The 19,657-nt window shown below is 56.2% G+C and overlaps 1 protein-coding gene across 1 annotated transcript in view; it reads left to right on the forward strand.

Moving 5' to 3' along the window:
- LOC135328253 (maestro heat-like repeat-containing protein family member 2B) overlaps positions 1-19,657 on the forward strand; it is a 29,206-nt gene that overhangs the window by 8,089 nt on the left and 1,460 nt on the right. Inside the window, exons 2-14 of the mRNA XM_064511084.1 lie at positions 12,725-12,847; positions 13,293-13,458; positions 13,879-13,977; positions 14,428-14,579; positions 14,778-14,943; positions 16,357-16,430; positions 16,708-16,827; positions 17,428-17,535; positions 17,725-17,884; positions 18,024-18,064; positions 18,355-18,490; positions 19,084-19,136; positions 19,412-19,519. Coding sequence (XP_064367154.1) covers positions 12,725-12,847; positions 13,293-13,458; positions 13,879-13,977; positions 14,428-14,579; positions 14,778-14,943; positions 16,357-16,430; positions 16,708-16,827; positions 17,428-17,535; positions 17,725-17,884; positions 18,024-18,064; positions 18,355-18,490; positions 19,084-19,136; positions 19,412-19,519 — 1,506 coding nt within the window. The remainder of the gene's footprint in view (positions 1-12,724; positions 12,848-13,292; positions 13,459-13,878; positions 13,978-14,427; positions 14,580-14,777; positions 14,944-16,356; positions 16,431-16,707; positions 16,828-17,427; positions 17,536-17,724; positions 17,885-18,023; positions 18,065-18,354; positions 18,491-19,083; positions 19,137-19,411; positions 19,520-19,657) is intronic.

Raw genomic sequence — 19,657 nt, forward strand, 5'->3', positions numbered from 1 at the left:
GGCGGGCGGGCGGGCGGAAGGAAGGGTCACGGCCAGGGCGGGCGGGCGGAAGGAAGGAAGGGCCACGGCCAGGGCGGGCGGGCGGAAGGAAGGAAGGGCCACGGCCAGGGCGGGCGGACGGAAGGAAGGAAGGGCCACGGCCAGGGCGGGCGGGCGGAAGGAAGGGCCACGGCGCGGGCGGGCAGGCGGGCAGAAGGAAGGAAGGGCGGGCCACGGCCAGGGCGGGCGGGCAGAAGGAAGGGCGGGCCACGGCCAGGGCGGGCGGGCAGGCCGAAGGAAGGGCAGGCAGGCCACCACCAGGGCAGGTGGAAGGATGGGCGGGCCACCACCAGGGCGGGCGGGTGGAAGGAAGGAAGGGCAGGCGGGCCACCGCCAGGGCGGGCGGAAGGAAGGAAGGGCGGGCAGGCCCTCTCACTCCCTCATTCCCTCCCCCTCTCCCCCCACCTTTTCTTCTACCTGGGCACTTCCAGTTGAGTGCTTGGCCTCAAGCCAGGGCAAGTCTCTCACCAATTCAACAAGGCCCAAACAGCACCCCTGATTTTCAGCTAAGTTTTTGAGTATGGAATAGCAATAACCCAATCCCACCAAGAGTGCCTCTACTACAGAGTTACTATGACACACAGGACAGCATTCAGATCTAGGACACCCCCACTGACACCACTTTCCCTTCTCACCATAGTCTAATTCCAACAGATGCTTCTTCCCCTGGACAACAGCATGAAGTCACCACGGCTTCAAGTTGTTTTTAAAGCAGTTACACACCTAAAGGTACTACAGAAAGAGACAGGATAATCCTCAACAGAAAAAGACAAGCTAACAGTCCTTTCCCAAGCCAGGGCCCTCTAGGAAGGGAGCATTTCAACACCAGAAAGAGGACCAGAATGGGAGCAGTCCCTCTGCCTCAGCTTAGGAAGCCAGGGAGCAGTAAAAGCAAGAACTCAATTCTGTCCTCCAGAGCAAGGCCAGAGCTGGAGACAAGACAGAGTAGCTGGGAGCATTAGGTCTCATGCTTATGTTAGGTCTGTCCCTACGCCAAGCAGGACTCGTGGATGGTTAACTTCACTAGGCCTGTACATAACACTAGCCCTGCTCTGAGCTGCAGCCCTTAGCTTCCCTGCTACAGCAACCCCAGTGCTCCCTTGCTTGTCCACACAGGTAACTGGTTTCTGTCCCCCTCCCCACCCCCTTTGTGGCTGCGTAACTCCATACATCCACATGTCACATTAAATGGAAGGGGAGGACAGAGGCCAGGATTCCCTCATCAGCAAGGACACAGCCTGCACACATCCACCCACCAGCTCACAGCTCCAGTGCTGCCCTGCTGCAAAATTAAAGCAGGCCTCCCTTTGTGAGGACAGCAGTGAGACAGGAAACCATATATTCCACACCATTAACCCTCAAGTACACTTCCCTCTAACCAAGCTCCAGACTATCAAGCCTCTACAACCTGCAACAGTTGGGTTTCAGCTATTTCAGCTTAACACTGGATACACTGAACTATTTAGCAGCTTAACACCCTTGGCACATTTAACTTTCACACCCAGAGATTAGCCTGAGAGTGCAGCCACTTTATAGGTCAAACCCTCCCACAGTGGAGTCTAGCTTTTTCTTAAAAAGAAAAACCTTCACCCCCCTGAGACACTTTCAAAGCCATTTGTGGTTTTTTATATTGGTCTCTTCAGGGCAAGCATCTGAAGAGAAGCAGTGTCTGAAGACCCTGTCACACAACACTAAGACCTCCCAGTCACTGCTAGAACTCCTCCCCAGCACACCTCACTGTATCCCCCAGCTCTTACAGGTGCACCTCACTGGGACATGCCAGGTGAGGGTAACCACCTCACCACCCCCCTCCCCAGACCCCTTCACAGCTGGGACACTGAGTGGGTGGCATGCCCACTGCTAGTTACTGCTTGTAAAGCATTTCCATGTGACTACACTAATCCCAACACAAGCTTTGAGCTCACCACAAGAAAACCCTCTGTGTCATCAGACAGAATCCACAAGGAAATCCTGACTATCAACTAGTCAAGCATCTTGTAGTTCAGCAAGACAGGAACTCAATGAGCCTGGAGTTGAACAGTGCTGACCCCTCCAAAAGGCAAGCCTGCCAAGAGCCATGCTTTGCACTTTCAGCTACTTCCAGAGAAGCAAGACTCTGCACACTGGGCAGCACAGGGTGTCCTATCATTTTACCCTTGATGTGGTAGCTGGCCCCCTTCTGTGTCCTGGGGGCATAAGCCATGTCTTTAGCTAGGGCAGCAGCAGCTCAGGCTTTTGAAGCCCAGAGACTGCAGCAGAGCTCTCCTGCAGCTGCTTCTCTCTTCTCAGCTGCAGCACTCCACATGCCTTTGGAGAGCTCCAGAGAGAAACAAGAGCATCCAAAGGTGTTACAAGACAACCCTGAGAAGCTCAGAAAGAATGTCTGAAGTAGGTACATTTGGATAACTTCTATCTTAGCTAGAAGTTGCTTAGCATGAGTAGCTAAATTTGCTGAAGCCTTAGGCCGCGCTCCTAGTTCGGTAAGAAAGGGCCTCAGAGCTGGTGCAGGCTGGAAAGATGAGGGAGTTACAAGCAGCCTGCATTCCTGTGCCCCACTCTCCGAAAGGGAGGATGTCAAGGCTGAGAAATAAGGCCTGTTTGGGTGCCAGGACCTTGGGAAGCAAAGCCTCCTCTCACTGTTGAAAACAGTGCTGATTAAGGGGTCTGGATTATGTCCTCTTCCTCAGGACCTTGGGAGATAACACCTATTGACCTAGCTGGGGCAGTGTTAACTGATCAGGACCTTGAGAAGCAGGGGTGGGACCCAGGGAATGAAGAAATCACTAACCAATCACTGTAAAAGGGAAAGTCGCAAATCTGGCAATTTGTGTGTATAAATGCTACTTGAAAAGTTGGGGGGGTGTGCTTGATTTGTGGGAAACCACTGAGCACCCAGGCTCGCGCAACTCTGAAATAAACAAATGTCTCTCCTGAGTGTGTAATTATTGGCTTATTGCACACCGGGCAACAAATCCGCTTTTCAGACAACAAAGGGAGCTGGAAAGAGAGGAGACACTCATTTCTCCTCAAAACATAGCACTGCCAAGCATCTGCCAAACATGGCTGTGAAGCTATCTGACCAAACTTGGGAGGTCTTTGAACACTTTGTGTTTTGTCTCTCATTCTTCTCTGCTAGGCTTGATTACAACAACACTGCTTAATTTAAGCTTGAAGCATGAAGATTTCTTGAGAAGACCTGCCTTAAGTACTGGGACATTTGGAAAAACACTCTCACCTCCATCTCAGAAGGCACAGGCATAGTCAAGGAATGACTCTGACCCAACTCTGTCATAGGAACTGGGTTTTGTGGTCAGAAAACAATGCTTTTGAAGAACTCCCTCCTGAGCTGGTCATCTAAGCATCTTTCACAGCCTCCCCACCTTCTTCCCCCCTCCCCCCAGCATAAAATAACCTTTCCTGCAAGATAAGGAGAGGCAATAAACAAGCTGCATGAAAGAGGAATTCAAGCCCTTTCAGCTGCAGGGATTCTACATCTGACCAGCTCCTTTGATTTCACACTTTTTGCTTTCCAAGAAATGAGACTGGGAGTTTTCAAGCTTCTCCTGGTGGGGCACTCTTCCCATTTAAAGAGAGCAGCCCAAGAAGCATCCTACCAGAAGCTGAAGGGCACAGCTTTTCAACAGGGACTCCTCAGGAGATCAGAAGTATTAGCCCCTCAAATCACAGAGTAACTCCTAGCAAGGAGCACTCAACCCTAGTTACATACTTACCTCCTAAGGAACAGGAAACACAGCAGGACTCCAGGAACAAACACAAGCTTACAAGCCTGGGTGATCCAAACACACACAGACACACAGTCAGCCTTTGCACACCTACAGCCCTACAATGCCAGGGCACCACAGCAACTTTAAGAGTCACCTCACACAGAGCTCCACACAGCATAAAACAGAGACAAACAACTAAACAGACCATGCACAAGCACCACCCTAGAGACCCAGCCCCCAAAACACACTCACCCTGCAAAACAAAAACAAACAAACAAACAAACACACACTCACTCACTCACTCACTCACTCACTCACTCACTCACGCACTCTCCCAGGGCACCCAGCAGGAACAAGCACCCCCTCACCAAGCTTAAATGCAGCCCTCTGGCCAATGGGTAGAGGACAGGTGGGTGGAAGCCCCAGCTGATTCTGGTCAGGGAAGCCACAGCTGAGCCTGGTCAGGGCAATTAAGGCCTCCTGCTGCACCAAGGGCCCTAGTGCCATAGCAAGAAAGCTCTTCCATGTGAAAAGTGACAGTCCCTTGGAACACCTCACATGGAAGCAAAGCTTAACCATGACAATTTTGTTAGGTGGGTATATCATACCCACATATATACGTGTCACCTGCCCCCAAAGGCCTTTGATACGATGGTAGTGAAAGCCTTCTTTGAATACCTGCTAGCGTTTGATGTTGAGAACCTTCCCAACACTTCCAAGAAGCTGTACCTGCCTAGATGTGCAGCGCGAGCATACAGGAATCCTTCTCCTGCAGGTGTCATGTATCTTGCTATCTGTGGCTCAAGCATTCCCAGCACCAGAGGTGGTGCCTCTGCATTTCACATCCCTCACAGATTTTTCTTTCCTGAGAGTTTGTCCAGGCTTTTTTGGAGCCCATGTGAACTGTTCACATCCAGCCAGAAATTCCAGCGCCTATTTATGCATTATGTGAAGAAACATCTCTTGCATGCTTTGGGCCTGGCCCTTGCTAGCACTGCTTAGGGGCTTTTTTTAGTCCCTACAACGCAAGAAGCAGAAAACATTCCCCAGTCATTTTCCTCTCTTGCAGAATCTTTTGGTGTTTCCTCAGCAAACTACCTAAAACTCCAGCACCAGCTGGAGCTGGGTGCTGCTGAAGAGGGACCCTGAACAAAGAAATCCCTGGGCAATTGTAACTCTTCAGTCTAAGTTCTCCACCCCTTGTGTGGTAGTTGGGACCACCAGCAATACTCAGGTGTGGGGTCTTCCTGTTCCTCCTTGGGTCCCATTGGTGTCCCTAGGCAGGCTGTCTCTTCCCTTCTCTTTGCTGCTGTGACTTGTGCTGAGGGACGTGCCTTTGTTCCTTGTTGGGTCCTGCCCTTGTCTCCCAAGGTCCCGAGGAGGAAGAGGTGGTAATTCCAGACCACAGGAACTACCCCTGCCCCAGCAGGGACAGGAGGCTTTGTTTCTCAAGGTCCTGATGGCCAGCACAGGCCTTATTTCAAAGTCCTGACATCCTCCCTTTCAGAGTGTGAGGCATGGGAATGCATGTCAGAGCCTTCTAGTGCTGTGGCTTCTGACTCCCTTCAGGATTATTTGGGAAGAGATGCTTGGTGTGTGTTAAACTCTCTTAAAGCAAGGCTTCATTTAATGCCCCGTGCTGCTGGTGCCCACAACACAGTTGTGTCCTTGTTGGGAATTGCTTCTGAGTCCCTCGGAGTGAGAGGGGAAATGGAGCAGGGACTGTGTCAGAGCAGCAAGTGGGAGCTGGAACTGGCACATGGCCTTCTTGCTCTGTAAGAGAAAACAGTCCTTTGAAGTTCCTGTTGTTGTCCCAACTGGAATGCAGGCACTGAAGGAGAGGAGTAAACAGTGGCCTGGAAGAGACCATCCAGGCTCTTCCCGAATGAGCAGTAGTTGGGGGTAGTTGCATTAGGATGTGCTATCTCTTTTAGCCTTATGTTGATTTAAAAGAGAGCAAGTCTAAGCAAATGCTTGTCAGCCAACAAGTGTCAACTAACAACAAAGCAGGAAAAGCCTCAGGCAGTGAAGAGCTCTTCTCCCATGCACAAGGTGTTTCCTGGGTTTTTTGGTCAGCAAACTGAATTGATTCAGGCCCTGGAGTGGAAACCCAATGTGGTGGGAACCCAGGTCTTGGCTCCAAGTCAAGGCAGGTGGTGAGGAAGGCCTTGGGAGTCAGGGTGCCCTGGGTCTGCTCCTGGGAGCTCCTCACAGCTGTAGCACAAGCAGATGCTGCCTCCAATTCTCCTGCCATGGAGGGGCTGGGGTGGGCAGGAAGGCAAGGAGGGGAGCCCTTGGCATGAGCCCTCAGAGTTGTCCCAGTGGGACCTGGTGCTTCTTGACTGCCCCAAAGCAGCAGGTCTGATCTGGTGCTGATTAACCAATTAAAACTGCCTGAATTTCCCTAACTGAAGGAGGGAAGGAAATGAGTGTGACCTCCCCCCCAACACCCCTTCCCATGATAATGGAGGAAGGACTGCTGTTTGTGCTCTGCCAGGGTGTGGATTTTCTCCCCTTCCTGGCTTTTGACAGCTGGTTTTGATGCTTTTTCTTCCCTGTTTTGGGGACAGTGCTTCTTGAGACAGGGGGCTCCTTCTCAGAAGCTGTTTTCCAGTGTCTCTAAGTGGGTGCTTGGAGCTTCTCAGCACTGTCCCCTCCCTGGGCACCTCTTGGTGTTACTCCCTCTTTTGCCCTAGGGGCCCTTTGCCTCAGGCTGCCTTTCTCCTTCCAGGAGCTTCTGGAAGCTTCTGGGGCTGCCTGTGGGGCGGGGCTGCAGCTGATTGGTGGAGGGGTGGGGCTGGTGTGAGCTGGTGTGAGGGCTGTTGTGGGGGAGGGGGGAGTGACAGGAGCTGCCTCAGGGAGTGGGGGGGCTTCCCCCAGGCTGCGGGGGGGCTGGGTGCCTCTTGCAGGGGGTGACTGCCCCGGGCCGTGGGAGCCCTGCTGTGCTGGAGGCAGTGGGTGGCTGGGGAGCAGGAGCTGGGGCTGTGCAGCACCAGGGGGGAGGAGCTGGGGACACCAGCCCCTTTGCAGAGCTCTGCTGAGGTCAGTGCCTGAGCCCGGGGGCAGGGCAGGAGGGACAACTGGGGACAAGGCTGGTGAGAGGCCTGAGCTGGGGAGGCTGTGAGCTCCTGCCTCCCGGCAGCTGCAGCAGGGCTGCTTGTGCCTGCTGACCCGAGGGTCTGGGCAGGGCCCTGTGCCCAGTAGCTGAATGGGGCAACAAGCCCTGGTAGGACAGTTGGGAAAGCAGCTGGCTCTGGAAGGAGCTCGTGCAGCTTTTGCATTTGGATGTGTGATGTGCTGAGGGGGAGCAGCAGGTGACAGTGCCTGGGGGCTCCTTTCAGCAGGCAGCAGTCCCCTGTCTTCCTGCCAGACATGCTGTCATGGCACAGGCATCGCTTGTTGGGGGCTTTTTCCTGGGCCTCGTGCTCTTTGGAGAGCCCTTTTTAGTCTTTCTCATGAGAGGTTGTGAAGCTTGATGGGCCTGAGATGTTAGTGGCTTGTCAGAGGAACCATCCAGTGAGGTGAGTTGCTGCATGCTTTGAGTTTCCAGTCTCTGCCTAGTCCATTGACATGGGTGTTGATCACCCCAATGGGCTTAAATAAGCTTTGCTTGGAGGTACAACAGTGTAGTGATTGCCCCTGTGTTTCAGTATGTGGCATGCCAAGTCCTGTAGCTAATCACGGGGTACAATTGGATTGACTGCTTTTCCCCTGCAGGTCTTAGAAGAGTGCTGTGTCTCATGAACATGGCAAGATGGGGTCTGCTCCCAAGGCAGACATAACTGGCATCCGAAGGCTGCCATCAAAAGCTGAAAAATGTACCTGGTATGTTGTCTGCCTCGTGTTGCTTTGACTTTTTAGACATGATAGAAGTCAAATAGGACTGCTTCAGAGACTGCCTAAAACTATTTTATCTGTCAAGGAGATTCCCCAACTGCCTTCTACTATAGGGTGTGTGCAGAAACTGAGTGGTGTGTAAAACTAGCCCTTACCAGCCCCCCAGGAGACTCCTGAGCTTAGGACAGTGTGTTTCAACATGACTGCTTTGTGAGCTCTTGGAGCACAGTCCAAATCTCTCCTGAATGTAGTGGGGCCAGGAGGGACTTGTGGGAGGAGCAGGGGGTTAAGAGTGTTGCCCTTCTGGTGACAGCTGGAACAGAGGCTCAAAAGGAGAGCAAGGGCAGTTTGGGTGGTTTGAGAAGGGATGAATTATTTCCAGAGCTGCTGAGAATGAGTAGCCCTCTTGGGAGGGGGGAGTATTGGCAGGCAAGGCCCTATTTAAATCCTTTAGTACTGCTGAACTGTGTCTTAAAATCATGTACAAGGTAAAGCCCTCGGGTAATAAGCAGAGAAATTGTCAGGCATGACACTAACCCTTGAGCATGGGGCTTCCTAAAGAGGCTCAGACCAGCAGTTGGTATTGCTCCAACAGTGTTAGGGAAGGTTAGGTTTGCTGCCCACCACAGCAGGGTCTGACCCTAGGTTCCTGCTGGGAAGTGTGGAGCCAAATCCAAGTGAATGAAATGAATTTTAATGGCATGTGTGCAGTAATTGCAGCTGGAGCTGGGTGCCTCTGGAAAGGGACCCTAAGGAAAGGAATCCCTGGGCAATTGTAGCCTTTGAATCCAAGGTCTCCACCCCTCATGTGGTAGTTGGGACCAACAGTGATATTCAGCTCTGGGGTCTCCTGTTCCTTATTGGGTCTCATTGTTGTCCCTGGGCAGGCTGTTTCTTTCCTCATCTTTACTGGTGTGGTTTCTGCTGAGGGATGTGCCTTTGTTCCTTGTTGGGTCCCTCTGTCTCTCAGGGTCCTGAGGAGGAGGAGGTGGTTGCAGACCACAACTCTCCCTGCCCCAGCAGGGAGAGGAGGCTTTGAAATAAGGCCTGTGCTGGCCATCAGGACCTTGAGAAACAGCGTTGTGACATCCTCCCTTCTGGAGTGTGAGACACAGGGGTACAGACTGCTTGTGATGTCCTTGTCCTTCCAGCTGGAGCTGGCCCTGGGGCCTCTTTTCCTGAGCTGGATGCAAGTCCCTCCTGTTCTCTGAGTGTGGCCTAAGGCTTCAGCAAATTGAACTACTCATGCCAAGTGTTTATAAAAGTTGTGCTGGGCAGCTACCTCTAGACAGTTTCAGTTCAATGTTCTTTAGCAGTCCTCCCTTTGTTTTTATTAAGCATCCCTGCTAACACTTGAAACAGTCCTCAGTCTTCTGAGGCAGACTGTCACTTTCCATAATTTCATGTATAATATGGTTGTAAGTGATAGGCATGACACAGCTGAACTTAACTACTACTGGGTGCAGCAGGTGATTATAAATCCCTGTTGTGCTTGGTGACCATCCTAGGAGTGTTTCCCACCCATGATGGTCTCCATCCTTCCTTATCCTTTCTAAGACATGGTATCTCTTCTGTATCATGAGTGGTGAGAGTTCTTGTCCATTGTTTTGGATGCCTTCTAGCAGTTGATGCAGGTCATCATGTTGTAGTAGCTTTTTCACCAGTGTAAGATGTATTCCAGTGGGGGTAGGTAGTAAATTCTGAGTCAATGTATAATTAGATGGTAACAACTGTTAAGATCTTAACAGGAGCTGAATGATTGAAGTTGCATCCCATAATTTTGGTCCAGTTATGAACACAAATATTTGAGTCACTACTTGTATTTGCAGCAGTGGTGTCTATGAATATAAGACTGCCAAGGGTTCTCATACATGCCCGTCTCTTTCCAGTGTATGCAAGTACAGTTCAACTTGAACAGCCAAGTAAGAACACAGCATGGCAGTATATGGCCTGTCCCACTTAGGTTCTGACTTGGGTTTTTGTAGAAATGTTTTACCTAAAGCTTCATCCCCAGGCTGTCTGTCATGTGCCTGAATGTCAGATGGTACTGGCTGAAACCAGGGAGCCTGATTTTGTGAAGCCTTAAGCTGCTCCTGTAAAGCTAGTACATGTTGTGTCACTTGTTCATCTCTAACAGGCTGGTCTTAGCAGGGGTGTAAGGCCCTGGTATGGCTCAATGTCTCCCAAAGGGAATTTCTGCTGGTGTTGCCCCTCTGGGTTGTCATGGGGCATTTCAAACATCCCATAGAGCTAAGTTCAATGCCTCTGGCCATTTTAGAGCTCTGTGTGTGTGTGTGTGCATATTCTTGCTATTTTTTCTTTTAATGTTCTGTTCATTCTTTCTACTTGTCCTGCAAACTGTGGGTGATAAGGGATATGCAGGTTTCTCTCTCTCCCTAGGGATGTGTATAGTTGCTTGATTATGTTTGCTGTGAAATGGGTAGCCCTGTGTGACTGCATTGCTTCTGGAACCCCATATCTGGGTAGGATTTCTTTTAGTTAGGTTTTTACCACCCCTCCTGCCTCAGCCTTTCTTGTTGGGAAGTCCTCTCCCCAGTCTGATGACTGATCTATCACTGACAAGTGTTTCTACCCATTGGTGGATGGCATATCCGCGAGGTCTAGTTGTAGCCTTTGAAAAGGGAAGGAGGCCCATGGTTGTCCCCCTAACTCTGAGCTTGGTTTGCTGCTGGAGACCTTTTGGCAGGTTGGGCAGCTATCCGTTATTCTTTCTGCAGCTGCATAAATTCCTGGTTTGGCCCATGCTTTCTGTGTCTGGTTAGCTACTGCCTGGGCTCCCCCATGAGCTTTATTATTAAACCACCTAGCTACAGTAATTACTTTGTTGGGGTGGGTAGAATGTTTTCCCCCAAGTGTCCATATTCTATTGTCATTTTGTTTTTTCCCATTGTTTCTTCTCTGCTCCTGAGCAGTCCTTTTCGTGCATGGTTTTGGGGTGTATTAAATTCAGCCATTCACTCTGGTTCCTGATTGGAGCTGCAACCACACAGTCTCTCAAAGGTTGTTGGGCTGCAGCCTTTGCAGTGGTGTTGGCTAAAGCATTTCCTTTCCTAATTTCTGTAGTGTCCTTAGTACGGACTGGGCAGTGCATCACAGCAATTTCTTCAGGCAGCTGGACTGACTCTAGCAAATCGCGTGGTTTCTTCTCCATTAGCCACTTTCTTTCCTGACTATGTGAAAAGTCCTTGTTCTTTCCAAAACATCCCAGTTGCATGACATACCCCAAAGGCATATTGAGAGCTGGTGTAGATGATGACTTGCTTTCCTTTTCCCAGGTGCGCTGCCTGTGTCAAGGCTACTAGTTCTGCTCCTTGCACACTCATTTGTGTGAGAAGCGGTTCAGCCTCTATCACTTGTTCCTGGCTGACTACAGCATACCCAGTTTGTCGCTGTCTGTGCAGCTAGTAGGATGAGCCCATCTACAAATAGAACTAGATCTGAGTTTTGCAAAGGAACATCAGTTAAAGGGGTTGTTGGCTTACTCGAAGTGTGCATTACCTGCTCATGTTGGACATGTTTCTCTCCATCATCAGGCAGAGGTATTAGGGCTGCTGCATTCAAGGCATTGCCTCTTTTCAAGACTACATGATCTGCCATGAGGAGGATCAATTCATATCTGTGTGCCTGTTGTGGCAACAATGCTTGGGTTGCATGTTGTTTTAGCAGTATCTCCCCTTTGTGTGGGACAAACAGTTACAGGGTGTCCCAGAATGGGAGGGTGGCTGCTCTCCACTAGTGCTGCTGCCACAGATTTGGTGCAGGCTGGTGCCCCTGCTGCAGCCTAATCTAGTTGAGCAGAATAACATGCTACTGGTCTCTGGTGGGGTCCTAATTCTTGCATTATTACTCTGCTGGCAATCCCCTTAGGTCCATATATGTACAAATCGAAGGGCTTTGTCTAATCTGGGAGCTGGACAGCAGGTGCAGATGCCAAAGCTCCTTTCATAGTGCTGAAAGCTTGCTCTCTTTTGGGGCCCTGTGCAATGGGTTCTGCTTCTTCATTCTGGGTTGCCTCTGCCAGGGGTTTTGTTAATTCTCCCAACCCAGGAATCCATGGTGTGCAAAATCCCCCAGCTGCAAGGAATCCTTGCAACTGTTTCTTTGTTCCTGGAGGTGGGAGATTTATTACAGCATCTCCTCTTTCTGGGTCTAGTAGTTGTTGCCCTTATTTCAGAATGAGCCCCAAGTATTCTACTTCCTTTTGACACAGCTGGAGACTAGATGGAGATGCCTGGTGACAGTTTTCTGCCAAAGCAGTGCAGAGATGTACAGAGTCTATTAGACAGGTATCTTCATCTCTACTTGCTATCAGCAAGTCATCTACATACTACACTAGAGCTAATGTGGATTACCCCCAGTAATTTGATATCCTTTACATCCTTCTCCAGTATTTGTGGAAAAAAGGGGTGGGAGACCCTGTGAAACTTGGTGGGAGGTGTGTCCATGTTAATTGTTGCCCTTTCCCTGTAAAAGCAAATAAGGGTTGGCTACTTTGTTGGCTGCAAACTCTTGGAGCATGGTCTGGGGTACTAGGATCTGCTAGTGAGAGTGTCACCTTTGGTGGGGTTCCCTTCCTCCCTCCTTTCTGGCTTGAATGCTCCTGTGCCCATGCCCAGTTATCCCAAATGGACCAGTAATCTGTTTGAGCTGGAAACCTCTCTTCTAGATGATGTTGCAGGAAAGCTACTGTTTCCTCATCAGAAGTCCCTTCTGCTGGCCACTGTTGTGCTGGATTACCATCTGTTGCGAAGGGCCACTCTTCCTGCCATAATGTAACTGTGTGCCTTTTTGACAAGCCAACTGTACCATCAGTCTTTTACAATTTTCCTGTGCCTCAGCTAAGGGCATCCCCTTCTCCCTGCCAGGTACATTCCCCATTGCCTGGGTGATGCCTTGTGCCACGCGGGGTTTATCCTGCATCTCAGAAACACTTTCCAGGGAAGTTGCTGCCCCGACTGGTTTCTCTGCCTAGATACTGAGAAGGGAGGTGATGCGGAGACACCATTTTGCAGGTGCTACAGGGCCCATGTCTGCAGCTCTGGGACTCCCTGGCAATAAGGAAAAGCAAGGCCAACCTGTTCCTTTCTGGGCTGCGTCCCCAGGGCGACAGAGCGGAGATCTACCGAGAGCTGGAGAGAGTCTTGCAGGGCGATGACGGCCGCGTGCAGAGCGCTGTCCTGGCCAGAGTGATCGCAGCGGCCTCGAGGGACATGAGAGTGGCGCAGGTGAGCTGCTCCTCTCTGAAGGCAGCCAGAGGCGCCTGGCTAGAGCCGGGTTTGGTAAAATGTAGGAGGGCTCTGAGGACCTGTGTCTAGCACTAAGCCCTGTCAGAGGCTCCCAGACCCCCTGTGACAGCTCCTTCCCCGCGGATGCTGCTCCGCGATAGCAAAGGCCGTATCCAGCCCTGCTGCAGAGGGAGCGCAGAGCAGGAGCAGCTGCCTGTGCCAGCGGCGCCTGCGCCCAGGGCTGGTGGCGGAGCTGGGACGTGCAGGGCCACGATTTCTGCACCAGCAAGTGTTTCCTGGAGGCAGAGGCCTTGGGGACTCATCGCTGCAGTGGATTTGGGGGGCGATACCTGGAGCTGTGCGGGGAGGTGGCCAAGGCAGGAACCGAGAGCTGGAGGCAGGCGATCGCTGCCGGCGCCTTCAGCCTTTCTCCCGCTCTCGCCAGGGTGTGACGGAGGAGGTGCGGATGGCCGCCAGCGACGTCCTGGTGGCTCTGGCCCACTCCCACTTTGATAGCGTCATGTACGAGCTGCAGTGCCACCTGAGGGCCCTGGGAGAGATCTCCGAGGACCTCGTGTTCATCACCTTGGGCAAGCTGGCCAGCAGCTACGGTAGGGCCCGTCAGCCTCTGGCTCGGGGCTGTGGTCTGCGGTACCCGGGAGAAGGGATCTTCCCCGATCTCCCCAAAATGTTCCATGCTGAACCGGAGGCTGCAAGGTTTCGGTGCCCCTCGCTGACTGCCGGGGCTGGCTCTGCCCCCGCCGCCCTCCCAGGCCCCCTGAAGGGCTGCCCCGCACCCCACTTGGGGCAGGCACCAGCACCCCATCGAGTCCCGCCAAGCCGTCCCCATGCCGGGGCCTGCCCCAGCCCCTGGGGCAGCTCTGGTGCCCCCCTGGCCCCCCGGCGCATCGCCAGGGGCCCAGCAGCCTGGGGGCTCCCCCCGCCGTGCTGCCCCGGGGCTCCCCCGCGCGCTGTCCCGGCTCCCAGTGATGACGGCCGCTCTCTGCGCCTCTGCCCTGCCCTCTCTGCAGCCCTGCGGTGCGTCCCCTTCGTGGGCATGACGCTCTTCGCCCTGCGCACGATGCTGAGCCAGGTGGGGAGCAGCCGGACCCTGCGCGCCGTCTGCAGCGGTGAGTGTCGGCCCCGCGGGCAGGGGCAGGGCCGGGGCAGCCTCGGCGCCTCTGCTGCTGTGCTTTGCTCCCGGTGCGACCTGCCGGGCTCTGAGCTCTGCCCCGGCTCCCTCCCGCCTGCTGCGTGCAGGGCGGGCTGGTTTTGGGGGGTTTTGGGAGAGAGGGCGAGTGTTTGGGACGGCTGGGGCAGGGACGCAGGGGGAAGCACAGGAAGGGAACACGGCTGGGAGGAGGAGGAGGAGGAGGTGTGATGGGGAGGAGGAGAGCAACAGCGCAGCGTTTCCATCAGGGCATCTCCGAGCACCGCGCGGCTTGTGCCTGGGGCCGGACCCGGTCTCGGATGGAGCCGCGGCGAGCGGGGGGCTGCGGCCGAGGGCAGGCTGGGGCGGCAGAGCAAGGTCTCGTCCCCGCCACAGGCTCTGCCCTGATCCTTCTGCCCTCTCGCCGCAGTCCTGGAGCAGTGGTCGAAGGCCGTGAACACCTACCTGGGCGCCTGGGAGCAATGCAGCTTCCCGCGCATGGGGCAGGCCCAGCTCTGCAGCAGCGTTTCCCCGCTCTTCCACCATGTGGTGGGGAGCTGGCTGGGCTGCGAGGAGGAGGAGGTGAGAGCGGCTGCCGTGCCGGCCCCGCGATTCCAGGGGCCTTTGGGCGGGGCCGGGGTGGGGATGTGCCCTCTCCTCTGGAGCAAGGCCTTCTCCTCCAGGGGAGCAGGGCACTGCCTCTCCGTGGGGAGGGCAGACCGTGTCGGGGTGGAAGGACGCTGGGCCCCGCTGAAGAGCGTCTCGCTGCCCTCCCTGCAGGCCAAGCAGGCCGTCCGGGGGGCGATGGCTGCCATGATGGGCCTCCTTGTGCGCGAGGAAGAGCACCACGAGTGCGTGTGGGAGCAGCTCCCCTGGCTCCTGGGCCAGTACCAGCAGGTCCAGGACACTTTCCGGGTGACCAAGGTGAGGCGTTATGTGGGGCACAGTAAGGCTGTGGGGTCTGTGCGTGTGCCGCGAGGTGTTGGGGGTCTGTGGGGTGTCTGGAGGAGCCGGGAGCCCTTGAGAAGAAAGGGGGAGAGCAGGGGAGGCTTGAGGCCTGCTGGGCTTCTCGGGCAGCGCCAGAGCAGCCCAGGTGGGGCCGAGAGGGAGCTGAGCATCCCTGGGGCTGACCTCCTTGAGAAGGGAGGGTTTTTTTCCAGGGGGCTGGAATTTCATCACAGAAACGCTGGGTTTCCTTTCTTAAGACGTTGCTTTAGGTGACAGCCCCACTCTTCTTCCCACCCCCGTTCCCTTGCAGGCTCTGAGTTATTTTCTGGCGGTTTTGGGGGAAGTGCAGATCCCCATCCCCCAGGACGAGGTCCAGGCCATCGGCACCGCTGTGCACCGCCAGGTAAGGGCAGCCTGACCCCGTACTGCCTGCGCTGGGTGCAGCAGACCTGACCCACGGGGACAGGAAGGTCCTGCTGGGCGGCCGGGCAGAGTGTCCTTGCGGCGGGACCTACCTTAAGGCCAGGTCTATGCAGATATTTGGGGGTCGCCTCCTATGCTGGGGTCTAGAGGCTGCTGTAGCCAAAGCCCCCGGGGAGACAAGAGCGGAGGCAGCAGTTTCTTTTCAGTCCCCTCGGAGCTGATGCTCTTCTCTCTAAAGCGCCCCTTGTTCCCACAGCTCAGTGATGGGAGCAAGCAGCACAGCGGGGAGCAGCGGTCGGAGCTGTCCTCCTGCGTCCTGCTGCTGGGTGAGGGGAGGAGACTCCGCGGGACACCGCTGTGCCCTTGCTGCTCTCTCCCTACTCTCTGGCTGACGCAGAGCACGACTTTTCCCTTGCAGCCCGAGTTTGCCCTGAGGACACGGTGGCCTTTCTGCGCTCACAGCTGGGGAGTGGGAGCGAGGCCACTCACGTGGTGTCCTTGGATCTGCTCAGAGCCCTGGTGCGCCCCACAGGTCAGTGCCGCGGGGCGCAGTGAGGCCGGCCAGGGGTTTGGGCTGCCGGGCTGGGGGCAGACATGACTGCAAGTGATGCACAAACGCCCGAAACGAGCTGCAAAGTGCGTGTTCCCCAGCCGAGCTGCCACGCAGCTGCAGGGACAGGGATGAGATGAGGCAGCTGTAAATGGCGACGCACCGGTGACAGCACTCGACGCTTGGTGATGGGGCCGGGACATGAGCTACTTGTACCCATCGCATTTCTGCAGCACTCTGTGTTGTTAAAACAGTCGGTCCCGTCACCCAGTTGTGTCTGTAAACAGAGTCACTGGGGGACTCTGCTGCTTCCTCGGCCGTCACAGTCTTGTCCTGGGTTTTCTGTGCCGCTCGTGTGTGAGCGAGCTGGGAGCTTTGGCAGCTCCCTGCTGAAATGAGGGCTCTGCCTGAGCGCCCGCCTCTCCCCGTCTTTTCCAGCAGCAGAGAGAGGCCAGAGCCTGCCCCTGCTCGTGCAGGCGGTGCGCTGCGCGCTGGGAGACTCCAGCAGGAAGGTGAGCTGGTTGGCGCAGGGCGGCACCGCGGTGGGCAGCAGAGAAAGCTTTTGCTGGGGGCAGAGCCTGGCCAGCCCCTGGCAGGGCTGCTGCTGGGGGTCGAGCCTAGGGGAGCGTTTCCCCGTGGAAATGTTGCTGCGTGGCAGTGGCTGTGGGAGCAGCGGGGCCTCCTGCACCCCCACGGTCTCCCCGCGGGGCACAGGGGCTGGATGGGTGTGAAGGCGTCTGCCCCGGGCTTTTGAGCAGAGGAGGGTAACTGCAATGTGCTCCGTGGCAGGTGGCGAGGGCAGTTCTGCGCTTCACCAAGGAGCTGCTGGGCTGCAGCGTCCAGAGCTGCTCGGCCTGGGATCTGGTGGCCCACGTCTTCGCCGCGTTCAGCCAGGCCTCCGGCAGACTGGTGAGGGCAGAGCGTGACGCTTCGGCTTTGCTGTGTGCCTGGGGTGTCCGGGGAGCCCCTGCGGGCGCCCTGGCAATGGGGAGCCCCCCCCCCAGCAGGGCTGCAGTCCCCGGTGCAGAGGGCCGAGCGGCATCCCCACCGCCGTTCCTGGGGGGATCTCGGAGGAGGCTGGGGGAGTGCTTTGGCCTCCCACCAGCACATAACAAATCCGACTGCGGTGCTTGGGCCGTGACTCCGCTGGGCCGTGCGTGCTGCCGTTTCAGCGCTGTTACTGAGTACAGCCCCGCCGCAGGGCAACCTCCTTGCATCGGCTTGGTGCCACTGCGGCATCACTTGGGCCCTGGAGGAGCTCGTAATCCTGACACCCCGACTAACGATGCTGGCGACCGCCCTGAGGAGCAGCGAGTCTCCCTGGTCGCAGCCTGTTTAGTGCTTCCTTCACCTGGGATCTGGCCTCTCCTGTGGGACTTTCTGCTCTCTCCTGCCTCCGGAGATGGGGGCTCCCAGGGGAGCATCACGATAGTGCTGGGTGGTTCATGCTTCACCTCCCATCTCAGGGACAGGGGCTGATGCTGGTGTTGTCCCAACTGTGTCTTGCAGGCGCAGAGAAAGCTGTCTCAAGCAGAAGCGCAGGAAGCAGCAGATCTTCAAGCCCTGTGCTTGGACATCCTGCGCTCTCTGGATGTCTCCGTCCGGGGGATGACCAAAGTAAGTCGTCCTGCGCCCTGCTGCTGCCTCCCTGCCCCACTCTCCCCAAAGTGCTCCCCAAGCAGCCCCTTAGGCGCACAAGGTGAGTGGAAATGCAGAGCGTCGTTTCCATCTCAGAGCTGAAACGAGCTTGAGCTGGCACGGAGGTGGGAGCCGCAACGTGCTGAATGGCCTCGTTCTTCCCTGCAGCTCCTGTGGCCGCGGCTGCTGCAGTACGTGGTGCCAGCCCAGTACGCCGGCACGTTGGTGCCGCTCTGCCGGTGCCTGCGAGAGCTGGCCGAGAGCCGGGGGAGAGCAGGGGGCGAGGACGGAGAGGAGGAGCCCGATGTCGTGGCCTCCTGGGAGCGAGGTAGGAAGCCGAAACTCTCGCCGTGAGCCGTGTCAGGCTGTGCCGGGGGCCCGTGGGCCGCGTGGGGGCTGCCCAGCCTGGGCAGGGGCAGGATATGGCGGGTCGCGCCGCTCTCACCGGCCTTTCTGTCTCCTCACAGCCAAGCTGCCGAGGCCGCAGGCCCTGCTGGCTCGCCTGCTGGTGAGTAGGGGCCCCGGGGAAAGCGCTTTCAGGGGCTGGAGGTGACGGGAGAGGTCGGGGCAGAGCTGTGTCGCAGGCCAGGGCCAGCAGCCCGCAGGGAGGAAGAGGCGTGCGAGAGCGAGTCGGAGCCTCCCTGGCCCCGCGGGACCCTGCTGCTGCGCGGGGGAGAAGCCGGTGGCGCCAGGGAGAAGCTCCCAGCTGGGCCGGGGCCAGGCAACCGCCCTCCCTGTGGGGAGAAGCTGCGGCTCCTCCGGCCGCCCCGAGCCCAGGTCTCGCCTGCCCTCTCCCAGGTGGTTGCGGCAGCTCCTCACGCCGGCTGCAGCGTCGCTGCCCTGCGGCTGCTGCAGGCCCTGTCCACAGAGATCCACAGCGCCGTGGGGATGGTGTGGGCCATGAAGATCCCCTTCCTGCTGCAGTGCCTGGAAGGTAACGTGCCATCGGGGAGGAGGAGGCTGGAGAGGCCGAAGGGGAGGCAGGAAAAGGCAGCGTCCAGGCGTGAGGGAGGGGAATTGGCCCTGGCTTTCTCAGCGCTGGCTCTGCAGCTGTTGCCCTTCCAGGGAGCAGCGCTGACGCCCAGGAGCAGTTCATCTGGGGGATGGGGCCTTTCTTGCCTGTCACTGCCACGAGCAGGTGTTGCAGCACCCCGGCGTCCTTGCTGGGTGGGTGTTTGGGAGGGCTGGACTTGGTGCTTCTGGGGGTGGGTGAAACGTGTCCTGGTGCAAATGTGTGTGCGTGGTCCGAGCCCTCGTGTGAGGGCCTGGTTTGCTCTGGAGCTGCAGTCGAGCGATGGGGACTGGGAGCGGCGGGTGTGTGGCTGAGCTGAGTCCGTGCCCCTGTCCCCCGTCCCCAGGGCCCGTCAGGTGTCCTGGGCCTGGCCAAGAGTTTGGCATGAAGGCTTGAGCCTCGCGGCTTGGGCCCCTTCTGGTGTGGGAGCCGGAGGGTGTTTGAGTGCCAAGGAGCCCCCGGGCTCTTCTGTGGCACCAAGTAACACGGAGGGTTTTCTTGCTCCGGCTTTGTAGGGCAAAGCGAGAGCTGCCTGGACTCTGCCGAGTGGGAGCAGCTCCTGCTTAAGGTACAGCACTGCTGCGAGGGCAGCAGCTACCGGTGGGAAAGTGGGGGAAGGTGTGGGTGGAAAGGTAACCAGGAGCAGGGGAGCCCTGAGCAGGGAAATGCCAGTTTTGTTCAGAAAACAGGAAACACAGGAAAGACCCCCTGCAAAGGCCCTGAGGATTTTGTTTTGCAAAGAGCTGTGGATCACAGAGGGTCGTGTCGTGTTGTGCCATGTCCCATCGTTGCACGTTGTGACCCGCTCTGCGGGGGCTTTGCTTCAACTTGTGTTTCTCCTAGTTCCTGAGGACATCGCTGGAGACGATCGAGAGCCAGGCCTGGACCATGGGCCTGAGCGTGGAGCTCAGCCAGCAGACGGGCAGCTACCCCTGGCTGTCCCGGAAGCAGGTGGGTCCCTGCCGAGGCCTCGTTTCTGCAGGAGCCGAGCTGGACGGCCAGGCGCCGCGGCCAGCTCAGTCGTGCCTGGTGTGGGCTGGTGCGTCGCGGCCCGGCTCTGTGCCGCCAGGCTGTGCGTGACCACGTCTG

This window comes from Dromaius novaehollandiae, chromosome 4 (genome assembly GCF_036370855.1).
Source record: "Dromaius novaehollandiae isolate bDroNov1 chromosome 4, bDroNov1.hap1, whole genome shotgun sequence".
Classification (NCBI taxonomy): domain Eukaryota; kingdom Metazoa; phylum Chordata; class Aves; order Casuariiformes; family Dromaiidae; genus Dromaius; species Dromaius novaehollandiae.